We start from the raw sequence: 12,586 nt of genomic DNA on the forward strand, positions 1-12,586 counted from the left end.
GTCCAGGTAATGATTTGCAGGTGTGTGTGGCACTTGGTGATTGGTGTGGAGTGTGCAGGTGATTGGAAGGGAGGATTATGGGAAATGGAGTCCAGGAACAGACAGTGATCGTGACAATATGAACCAAGTGGTCTTCTTTTCCACTTTTAAATTTTAACATTCTTAAAGATTTAGAGTAAATCCAAAATTCTTTCTGAAAAAACAGAAAACAAAGGCTTTGTTTTAAGGCACTTAGTTATGAATATAACATTTTCCCAAAATGAAAATATTGTTCAGTAGAAATTGAATGTGTACATCTTCCATTATTATACCAAAAGTTTTTCCATTTTTAGAAAATGAAGAAATCAAATTAATTGTAATTTTAAGCCATTCGTATATGTCAGACCAAAAGTCTCTAAACAGTCAAAAAACAAATGTACTGTTGTTTCAATTTCAGAATCACATAAAGTACACAGAATAAAAAGGGGAGAATGTTATTTATAAAATCATGAGTAAGTAGGCTATGTTTGCAGCCAGGGTGATACAACATACAAACAAAAATGAGAGGCTTGTTTATTAGCTATGCTGCCATACTGACCACAATGCTTGAGGCAACAAATGCTCAATAGACAAAACATGGTGAATATGGGGAAATACCTGTTACATGGGTTTAGAAGTCTTTTTTAGGCCTGTGCTTTGTGTTCAAAGTGTAATCAGGGCTGTTCTCATGACGTAGCTGTATTTTACAGCTGATGTGTTTTACAGTGTACCTGAGGGAACATGTTTCAACCTTTTGTTGTTCTTTTGGGTGGTGTATATGTACTAGGGTGTTGTGGGAGTCTTTCGTTTCTGTGCCATTACACCATTTAAAGGTAATCTACAACCAGTGTTACACATATGAGGCTCAGTTTAGGGTTTTAAAAATGTTAAAAAGTCAACAGGTAAGTATGTTGAACCAAAACATTTAAAGAGAAGTAATTTCGTGAAAATTAAAAGTGTTATATAGCCCACTGAATCATTCTCAGACTTAATGCTGACAACAATGGAACCACTTGGGAGAGAACTGTCAGGAAACTTATTTCTTAGCACAAAAGAAGACAGTGGTACAAGAGGATTGTGTTAAGTGTGAAAATATAGCAAAAGTAACACAGAAATTCAAAAACAATGGACTTGTGACAAGGCCCCTGAAATGATCAGGCCTTCATTTTAAGCTTTCATTTAGTGATGAGGGATTTTTTTGCTAGACAAAGAGCAGGAGAAATACCAAGCGAGTGTCTCAGAGCCAGCAAAAGCTATGAAAAGAGTGACTGTTTATCTCACAGAGTAAGATGCAGCCTGCAGAAATGACATGTATGGTTGTTGTTCTCACTGGAACTACCTACTGTAGCCAAAACACAATAAAGTCAGTTAGCCATTTCCAAAGCCCATATTTACAAAATATAGATTCTGGGAATTAATATGCTGGCCTCATCTAACTGCATCCAAAATCATAAAGAAAATACATCTTTTGTATTTGTTCAGAGGGGGTGTATTCATTTATGCTGTGCACTGTATATACGTGGCATTACTGCTTGGTAAGTATGCTCAAACTGCTCACAACCTTCCCTCCCTATTATAAGCATGAGCATATTACTGTGCACCTTCTGGATGTCGTCTTCTTTTGTTTCAAATTACTAAGGCTTTCAAGTCCTAGCTGGCATGGACCTCTCTGCTGAGAGACACATCCTCATAACCAAGCAGTATATACGTCCCACTGCCACATCTACACGATTACCACTGTTCACTTTTAAAGACATTACTAAAGTGTCTTAATTGTCTATGTACTTCCAAGCTGATGGTTCCATGGGGGGTTAATGTTAAAGCTGTATGTTCAATAATTTCAGAGCAAGAACCCCCATAAGGAACCATACCGCCAAAGATAACATGTGTTTCAATAAACTCAAAGTAACTTGCCAAAGTGGTCCTGTCTGAAATATATTAAACCCATCTGTCAGCTACCCACCCACACTGCTGTAACATGCATACATAAGATAATATACATACAATTTATACTTGAGTAGACAAAGTCAAATGTTGCAACTGACCCCATAAGAGAGGATGGCTGCAACAGTCCACAGGACTAACTGAGCATGTGCAGTATGAGTATCATCACTCTAGCTCATTCCTGATTGGAGGAATAAGCCATGTTGCAGCTGCCCCATGTTGCAACCGTACAAGGTCTCCCCTGTTTAAAATTGGCACATATAAATACACAACAAATGTGCACTGCATAACATAAAGCCAGGAACAAAATGCATCCCTTGTGGAACCACATGGTGGAATCATTTGGACAACCTCTCATTTCTATGAAGAATTCACAACACAGAACCTATGTGGAACTCTAAAAACTGTCAATGTTTTCTCAAGTAACCCCATCAGGGGACATGGTTTGAGACACTTGAAATATAAATCGAAATTGCTTGAGTACAAAAATGTGCCTTATGGCTCCACTCCGAGGAACTCTTCATTATTCAGGAAAACTCCCCTAACGACAGTTCAAGTGAGTAACTCTGAGCAGTCAAATTACACAAAATCAGTTTACGATAACTAAAGAAATGACAGAGAGATTTTTATTTTTTATTTTATTTGCATATAAACAGCCCCCTTACACCTAAACTTAGCTACAGATACAGATATGCCATTGTGATGTTGATCACTTATACATACAGTGAGATAGTAATAATATAATGATTTTTTTTAGAAACATATATAAATGCACAAATTTAAAGTAGTTACACAGTACAGTTGCTAGCCATGCTGGCAGCGGCCCCCAGAGCGGCTCCCAGAGTGCCCACGATGGCTTGACCTGCCAAAGGGATTCCAGCAGCACCTAATGACATGAAATATGTCAGTTGAAAGAGTTTGTGTAGCCTATATGCCACTTGAATAAATCAGATTTATTGTTAAACTGGTTATTCCATATATTTGGCTCACCGGCGGCTTGAAGAGTTGCTACCAAGCCTCCAGCTGCGACCCCTCCTCCGTTAGCCACGGCGGCAGCTGACATCATAGTGGAGGCAATTGAACCTGCAGCAATTCCACCTGCGGTGAAACCGGCCGCTGCTAGAACAGCAGGAGCTGCAACAACTGCTCCGGCTATTGGTGGAAATTATAAATTCCATTAACATAATTTATATATGCACTAAAACATTTTGGTATGTTTAAAATTAACTAACATTGAGCAATACATTGCTACAGTAGCTATTTATTAATCTTTGTTAACGTTAGTCATTGTTAATTCATGTTAGCGTAGGCCCATTAAATAATATTAATACAACTTTTGATTTTATATCTATATTATCTATACAACAGATAGAAAATATAGACATGGTTTCACAAACAGGGCTTAGATTAAGCCAGGAGGACATTACTGGTGTGTGCATCTTGAGACAAAACAATGGCACTAGCCATACTTTAAGATATGTTTAACAGCTCAGACATGTATTTTAGTCTGGAATAGGCTCAAACCTTGTCTGTGAAACCAGGCTATATATAATTTTTTTTACATTTTATATCTTATATTTACATGTTTACCTGCTGCTGCACCGGTTGCAATAAGCGTAACTGGAGGATAGATGGAAAAACAAGTACACTGTCAGTTGTTGATAAACATTTAAAATTCTACAGTTATATTAAAAGATACTTACAGGGATCCATTTTAAGTCGACTCTATTAAAGCGAACAAACTCAGGATGCTCTTGCTTTACACCGATCTCTTATATGTGGGTGTGAGCTTTTATAGCTTCTTTTCAAAGGAATCTTTTTTTTTTTTTTTTTTTTTTTTTTTTTCCTTTTCAAAGGAATCGAAACTAACATCAGATGGGGTCAGAGAGAGACATCTGTTGGTCAGATGGCTGCATTGCAGATAAGGACGTGGCATAGTGTTTAAAAAGGCCACTTATTCCATGTATAGTCATTTGAGCATACAACCATGTATATATGAAAACATATTTTATTACATTAAATTTACAATTTTTTTTTTATATCAAATAAAGATTTCTGCTGATAACGGTGCAAACAACTAAATAGGAAATAGAAAGAAGGCTTATGATATTTAAGGAACTCCAGTAAAGCGAACAAACCGGATGTTCTTGCTTTTTTTTCTGAGCCCTTGAAAGATGTGTGAGAGTTTTTCCGGCTATTTTTCAAGAAAGGAAACCGAAAGCAAAACACAAACAAATAGAGCGGAACTAACACTGGAGGTTCTGATTCATATCAGTTGCTGTTTGCTTACTGCGTAGTCTTTACTGACCGATTTATTTAGTTCAGTTACAAGGACAAGGCAGACATCAGACAATAACGAGAAACACATGTGAGAGGAGTTTTTACCAAAGACTTACAAATTGCGGTATGCAGGTCAGAATAGGGGAGGTAAATGGCTAAAATTCCCACAAACTGTAGCCACACAGAAATATACAACAAATATTTAATTTTCATAAGGGAAAAAAGCAAAGTGCATCCCTCATATTTGTAAGTTGAAAGGCCTACTTGCATTTTCAATAATTGCAAACAGCTTTTAAATGACTAATTTGAAGTCAGCCTATTGTGTAAAGCATCAAATAGACATTACAAAAAGTAGATTCAGAAGAAAATATTTTATTTGATTCAACATAGAATTTATTACACAAACTTTTGGAACATGAGGTTGAGTAAATGATGATTGAATTTTAATTTTTGGGTGAACTAACTAGGCTATATCTTGATTTTTTATTTTTTTTATCAATATGGAAATATGCAATTGAAAGTAAACATATGTTTTATGAATAATTTTCTTAGAGAAGTTAATTTACTGAAGGCTAGCAAGAAAGTTAGGTTAGCCTACTAAGTTTATTAAATTAATTCATAATATGTGCACAATATGTGGGGCTCCGCGTCACGCAGGCACAATAGCGCTGTACGACAGATAGGGGCCTAACACTTTTCTTTAGTTTTTCCTTTTTTTATTTAAAATATTCAACAAACTTGTTAACTAGCCTATCATGAACAGGCTATTTAGTCGCTGAGCTGAATATGAGATATTCTCCATTCATTTTAACCAAAAAACACGACTGCAGCTTTCAGACACGGCTTTACATTTTTATAGTTCACTTGAAGCAGTTATAGCTACTATGGCATTTTTAAACGACGCATGTCCAGAGCGCATCAATGTAATAAATACATTAAAACGAGAGCACATCAATGTAATGTGCAGCACGAATCTCTCCACAAAACCAACGCTACGACCAAATCGTACGTATTTTACTAATTCGTATGAATTCATACGATTTGTCTAAAGGGGCGTGGTTAGAGGTAAGTCATTCGTACGAATTCATACGAATCTGGCAACTCGTAAAATAGTCTACGTACGATTTAACAAAAAAAAAAAAAAAAAGTACGAATTCGTACAGCGATGCCGTACGAATTCGTACGAATTATATTGTTTTGTTGTTTAAATCATGTTATTTGATCTATTTGATCAGCACTAACGCGGGTGCTGCCACCGCAGTTCAGAGAATTGGATCTGTTGGAGTAAAGCATAAATTCACCAATTTCTCCCGTGATACATAAGAGTAAGGGGCCAGTGAATGTTTATCTGATATAAAACATTGTCAGATTTAAACTGAACAAAGGAATAGCCTATTATTATTGCTTTCCATAAATAGCTATCAGCGTGTATTTAACAAAATGTTTTTTTGGCTAGTAGCCTATTTAAAGCTGCTGTCCGTAACTTTTTTTGGTTAAAAATGATCCAAAATCAATTGTTGAGCATGTACATAACCAGCCAGTGTTCAAAACGATCTCCTTACCTTAGTCCGATTCACAACGGTATTGTAATGTTTTATAATTCGAGTGGTACTGGTGGGTTTTCACGGGAAATTCGAGCATGTCGCCGTTTGTCTTTGCGTCATTATGTCACATCTGTTTACATAAAGAACAAGTCCCAGCTAGTAGGCTATATCGCATGTGAGGCGGATCATTTATAGCCTTTTCTCACAGCAGCTGGAATAATTAAACTCATAATTTTGATGGTGGATTGTATGGTATGACAAATTAATATTAGAGATTAGACTGTACAGAAATTGAAATCTATTGGTAACACTAATACACATTAAATACACAGTCATGTAATGCTGATGTTGTTAACATTAACAACTTCAGAACAAAGTATAACAATAATAATAATTTGCATGATTTGACGTGATCTGAGCTAAGCGATCGTTAGATTTAATCACCATTGGCATAGTTGTGATGTGAAAAGCACTGAGCGCACCCATCTCTATCAAAGCACGAAAGCACATTTGAATTTAGCAGTGAACATTCTAACTGCATTCTATAGACTATATTACTGCCCTGCATCATATTCATCATCAATCAACTGAATGTCAGAAGACCTAGGTCTGGGGGTTAAATGCGTTAAAAATTTTCACTAATTCATTTTTGTGATATTTTTTATACATTTTTGTGATTATTTTTTTTACAACAGCAGAAACCACAACACACTTCATCATCTTCCTTCTTATCATCGTGTTCCTTCTCTTCATCGTCATCGTGTTCCTTCTGTTGATTGCCATCATCTTCCTTCTCTTCATTGTCTTCCTTCTCTTCATCATCTTCTCTTCATCGTCTTCCTCCTCAGGTGAACTCTTGGAATGAGAAAAGAAATCTGCAGCTCTACCTACTATAGCACCTGCTGCTCCACCCACAGATGCCACAACTGCTGCTGCACCTGCAGACAGCCCAGCAGCACCTGACCAGGGAGAACATTAAAAGGAGGCAGAGGTGTAAAGTCCAGGGGTCAGAAAATAAAAGTCCTGCCATATGTTTATTCCACCCATGAACTCAGCCAGCTGATTTCACTAATTAGTTCTACCTCCTGGATGAAAAACTGTGCTAATTAGCAAATCCAGGTGATTGGAACAAAATACTGAGGAGGACTTTACACCTCTGAAAGGAGGAGACAATCTTTAAATCACCAACAGATGTTCTTGAACATTTTTAGAATGTCAGGAAATAATGGACATTTATATGTTTGGGTGAGCTATTGCTTAAAATGGAATTTTCAAAATGGAAAAGGCACTTATTTCATAGTTTGGCCCACATGGCCTATTCATTTAAATTCAGGTTTGATAGCCTACATTTATTCTTAAGGCACTTAAAAAAACAAGAGTGATCAATTCTGATTTCATGGTGACTTATATTTCACTATTTATTATAAATGATTTATCCCAGGAGTGGGGAATGTTGATCCTGGAGGGCCATTGTCCTGCAGAGTTTAGCTCCAACCCTGAAAGAAACACTCACCTGCCTGTAACTTTTGTAATCCTGAAGACCTTGATTAGGCTTCAGGTGTGTTTAATTGGAGCTAAACTCTGCAGGATAATGGCCCTCCAGGATCAACGTTCCCCACCCCTGATTTATCTGTTAACTCATTTTTTTTATTTATGTGCCTGTTAATATTTAATCAAAATAGGTTTCCCGCCTTCTTTCAGCAACATTTCTTCTGTTCTCTGATGATGTGTTTACTGGCGCTAGGACAGGACAACCTGTCACTCACATGAGATCACAGCAATAGCAAACCACAACCATCCCACAATTCCCAACGGATAAAATCATGTCCCGCTCTACATTTTTTCTCATTCGAAAAGCCGTTTCATCTGGATATGGCCTACGTCACAATATAAAAAAAAAGACTAGCACAACTTCCTTTACACTTTAAAACATAAATCGGCTACCTGCTGACTGGAGGAGCGCGACCAAACTTCCTGCAGCCACACCGCCTCCGTTGGCGATAGCTGCTGATGACATCATGCTGGCAGCCAGAGAACCTGCTGCTATACCAGCGGAGGTGAATCCAGCCGTGGTGAGCGCCACCGGAGCCAATGCAACTGCACCAACTAATGGACGCAAACAGCACTAACTATCTTCTGCACAACTGATATGGTTTAATTTGAAGAAACAGTCCTCAGAACAACTTTACCTGCCCCAGCTACGCCCCCAATTATGGTGAACAGTCCTGAAAAAGAATAAACCTGATGAAATCCCTGAAGAATTTGTTTACAACAACAATTTGTTTACAACGAAGTCTGTTCTCTGATGTATCAAATTGTATTGTAAAATGGAGGAAGAATGTCTGTGTCTGTTATTTTGTAACACAATCCTCTTGGGAAAATCTTATTTGCTTAAAACGGGTACAGGTATTGTGCCGAATTCTGACCCCTGCCAGATTATTACCCCCAGTAGGTTAAGGATTAGGAGTGGGGTTAGAATTAGGCAAATCTGGTACTAACTTTAAAGTCCCCCTGAAATCAAATTTTTTTTTTTAGCTTTTAGTATGAATATGTTAGCCTTAATGTTATGAATAAGCTGGTGTGTTCCAAAACAATGACAAAATTCACATTTAAGCATTCAAAACTTACGTCTCTCACTTCCGCTAAAATGGATCACGGATTTTTATGACATCACATCACACTTCAGATTCTCGTCAAATCTTCGGTCCAATCAAATGCTCTCTAGAATCTGAAGTCCCGCCTCCTCCTACCTCTTACAGACCCTGGAGCAGCGGCTGAAATCGGTCACTTGCTCATACATTTACTAGTTTCTTTCTACATGGTGAATGGCACATAGTGCACTATATAGAGAATAGGGAACGATTCAGATAGTGTATATATGCTTTCCTTTGACACGAATGAAGTCCGTTTTCGTGTTAGTGTCACATGAACCGCCTGCAACGCGAGCAGTCTGCTCCGATCCAGAGACACGAGAGCACAGAGCGGATCATATGCGCGAGTCGGCTCAGACCACAAAAGGTATCGGACTCATTTGAATTCTGCACAGAATGCTGTATTAAAGTGATATAAAGGACATTATGAGGAGAAAAGGTTAAAGATTAGAAGGAAACTGAGGTTTTACAAAGTCTAACGGCTCTGGCCGAGCTATAACATAAACGAAACGCTATTGGCTATTTTAAAAAAGGGGCGGGGCTGTTCGATATATCGCCCTGTCTTCCTGTTTCAATTGAAATAACACATTGAATAGCCTAATGCTGCGCGTTCCAACACTCTTCAGTGGGCCTTTAACGAAGGAGTAATAATTTGTCAGGGAGTCGAAATTCGGCACCTGTCCTTGATTCTGATTGGTTGCGTCTTGTTCGAAGTCGTTGTAAATTACTCTACAAAAAATACATTAAAATGTGCATGGGCAAATATTAAAATAAATATTCTTATGGACTAAAATTTTCTGCTACACACCAACGCCCTGTTCACTGAAAACCACGGCTTCTTGCTTTATTAAACCGTAAGGCATCTTGTCACTGACTATATTTCTACTTTTCAAATATTAACCACGCTTGAACATGCAGTAAACTTATTTTACAACGATTTCGCAGTGTTAATAAATAGCCTAGCCTACTAGGCCTACATAAGAACACATTTCTCCTACAATCTCAAATAGACTATAATTTTAAGAACACCAAATATCTAAATAAATATTACGATTTTATTATGATTATATCAGATTGAACATTTATATTGTTTACTTGTAATTGTTAAGCTATTTGTAGGCTACACTACCATCCATTATATCAATAGCCTATTTATTTCTATAAATAATCGAATGTGAAATATACCTCCTACCTTATACCTGCTACTTACCGCGCTTCATGGTTTTTTAGAAGATCGTAGCACAGGAGTGCCAGTACCGCTGCTATTATGCTGCAGACGGAATCACGAAAGAAAACTGAAACTGTAAGCTGCTCATTCCAAGAAAGGGGTGTGGCGACGTCAGTCGCTTGTTTGAGATGCGTCTAGCCTCGCCTGAAATGTAGCCCAGCAAACACAAAACGTTTTTACAACTTTTCACAACGTTGTATTTTGGTTGCAATTAGGTAATATTGTAGTACAACGTTTTAAAAACGTTTTTTTTTTAAATGAAAAAATTATGTAACCAAAATAACACGTTTTAAAAACGTTGTGGAAATACCAAAATGGTATGTTTTCTTTAAGTAGTCAAAAAAACGTTAATATCACGTTTGTCTACTACGAAAACGAAACTATACCAAATTGCAACTTTTGGGAGATGTTTTATTCAGGTGTTAAAATAACATAATCTGCACGTTGGAATACGACGTTTAAAAAACGACATTACAGTACCAAAATACAACCATGTCAAAACAAAGACTATGCTAGGGCCAAAACTCGTATATTCTGTTTGTTTTTAATGTGTTTTGCAATAGCCTATAGCCTACTTTTATTTCTACACCACGTTTATCATTTAGGTGCCTGTATGGCTATTAGGGCTGGGTATCAAACTCGACACTTTTAAGGTACCGGCCGAATTGCCTCGATACTATCGAGTATCGAAAACTGTCTTGTCATTCTGTACCAAATTTTGATACCTCAGAACGGAGCCGGGGAGAGTGGGCGAAGAAATGCTTTCGCTGTCTCGTTGAGCAAGTAATAACGTTGCACGACATTGTTATTTATATCTAAATATATAAAACTATGCGCACGAGAGAGACCCTATGTGTGAGAGAGCGAGTGAATCAACGGTTTCACTTTCAGTTTATCTCCGAAAAGGACGGGTGAGTACCGGCTGTTTACAGGTGCTGGTCATATAATTAGAATATCATCAAAAAGTTGATTTATTTCACTAATTCCATTCAAAAAATGAAACTTGTATATTATATTCATTCATTACACACAGACTGATATATTTCAAATGTTTATTTCTTTTCATTTTGATAATTATAACTGACAACTAAGGAAAATCCCAAATTCAGTATCTCAGAAAATTAGAATATTGTGAAAAGGTTCAATATTGAAGACACCTGGTGCCACACTCTAATCAGCTAATTAACTCAAAACACCTGCAAAGGCCTTTAAATGGTCTCTCAGTCTATTTCTGTAGGCTACACAATCATGGGGAAGACTGCTGACTTGACAGTTGTCCAAAAGACGACCATTGACACCTTGCACAAGGAGGGCAAGACACAAAAGGTCATTGCAAAAGAGGCTGGCTGTTCACAGAGGCTCTGTGTCCAAGCACATTAATAGAGAGGCGAAGGGAAGGAAAAGATGTGGTAGAAAAAAGTGTACAAGCAATAGGGATAACCGCACCCTGGAGAGGATTGTGAAACAAAACCCATTCAAAAATGTGGGGGAGATTCACAAAGAGTGGACTGCAGCTGGAGTCAGTGCTTGAAGAACCACTACGCACAGACGTATGCAAGACACGGGTTTCAGCTGTCGCATTCCTTGTGTCAAGCCACTCTTGAACAATAGACAGCGTCAGAAGCGTCTCGCCTGGGCTAAAGACAAAAAGGACTGGACTGCTGCTGAGTGGTCCAAAGTTATGTTCTCTGATGAAAGTAAATGTTGCATTTCCTTTGGAAATCAGGGTCCCAGAGTCTGGAGGAAGAGAGGAGAGGCACACAATCCACGTTGCTTGAGGTCCAGTGTAAAGTTTCCACAGTCAGTGATGGTTTGGGGTGCCATGTCATCTGCTGGTGTTGGTCCACTGTGTTTTCTGAGGTCCAAGGTCAACGCGGCTGTATACCAGGAAGTTTTAGAGCACTTCATGCTTCCTTCTGCTGACCAACTTTATGGAGATGCAGATTTCATTTTCCAACAGGACTTGGCACCTGCACACAGTGCCAAAGCTACCAGTACCTGGTTTAAGGACCATGGTATCCCTGTTCTTAATTGGCCAGCAAACTCGCCTGACCTTAACCCCATAGAAAATCCATGGGGTATTGTGAAGAGGAAGATGCGATATGCCAGACCCAACAATGCAGAAGAGCTGAAGGCTACTATCAGAGCAACCTGGGCTCTTATAACACCTGAGCAGTGCCACAGACTGATCGACTCCATGCCACGCCGCATTGCTGCAGTAATTCAGGCAAAAGGAGCCCCAACTAAGTATTGAGTGCTGTACATGCTCATATTTTTCATGTTCATACTTTTCAGTTGGCCAAGATTTCTAAAAGTCCTTTCTTTGTATTGGTCTTAAGTAATATTCTAATTTTCTGAGATACTGAATTTGGGATTTTCCTTAGTTGTCAGTTATAATCATCAAAATGAAAAGAAATAAACATTTGAAATATATCAGTCTGTGTGTAATGAATGAATATAATATACAAGTTTCACTTTTTGAATGGAATTAGTGAAATAAATCAACTTTTTGATGATATTCTAATTATATGACCAGCACCTGTATGTGAGCAGCCGGTTCACTACAGATACTGTGAACAGAAAACAGAAGTGTCGCACTGCCTGCAGAAACAGCGGGACGCGCAATGTTTTTTAGACTAGTTATGGACAGGTACAACACACAGCAGCGTTACATCAGCGTTCGTCAAGTCTATGGAAACACGCGACCGGTTCGTGACGGGCTCTAGTTCGCCTGCACGAGCAGGCTCTGGCTCCAGAACGCGAACAATTCTGGTGGAAAAGGGGTATATCAGCATCCTCCTGATACTGCCATACTGCGGATAATCCGCGGGTCGGGCCAAGTAATAAAAAAATAGTATCCCAATTAATTGCGGGTGGATGAGAGATGAATCGTTAATGTGTTGATTTTAATAAAGACACGG

The 12,586-nt window shown here is 38.2% G+C and overlaps 1 protein-coding gene across 2 annotated transcripts; it reads right to left on the reverse strand.

The window, feature by feature from the left end:
• Positions 1-2,583: 2,583 nt before the first annotated feature.
• LOC127525336 (interferon alpha-inducible protein 27-like protein 2A) lies at positions 2,584-9,828 on the reverse strand. 2 transcript variants are annotated; one of them, XM_051917831.1, is made up of 6 exons: positions 9,648-9,828; positions 7,976-8,011; positions 7,731-7,892; positions 3,553-3,582; positions 2,953-3,114; positions 2,584-2,848 (listed from the first exon to the last, which is right to left on the reverse strand). In XM_051917831.1, the coding sequence occupies exons 1-6, from the start codon at positions 9,655-9,657 to the stop codon at positions 2,751-2,753; spliced, it is 498 nt and encodes a 165-aa protein (XP_051773791.1). In that variant the 5' UTR covers positions 9,658-9,828; the 3' UTR covers positions 2,584-2,750. The 2 variants fall into 2 exon arrangements, 1 of the variants encoding a protein (XP_051773791.1); XR_007933308.1 differs by lacking the exons at positions 2,584-2,848; positions 7,731-7,892; positions 7,976-8,011; positions 9,648-9,828 and adding an exon at positions 3,666-3,826 and having other exon boundaries at positions 2,949-3,114.
• Between the last annotated feature and the right edge of the window lie 2,758 nt (positions 9,829-12,586).

The sequence above is a fragment of the Ctenopharyngodon idella genome, chromosome 13 (genome assembly GCF_019924925.1).
Source record: "Ctenopharyngodon idella isolate HZGC_01 chromosome 13, HZGC01, whole genome shotgun sequence".
NCBI classification, from domain to species: domain Eukaryota; kingdom Metazoa; phylum Chordata; class Actinopteri; order Cypriniformes; family Xenocyprididae; genus Ctenopharyngodon; species Ctenopharyngodon idella.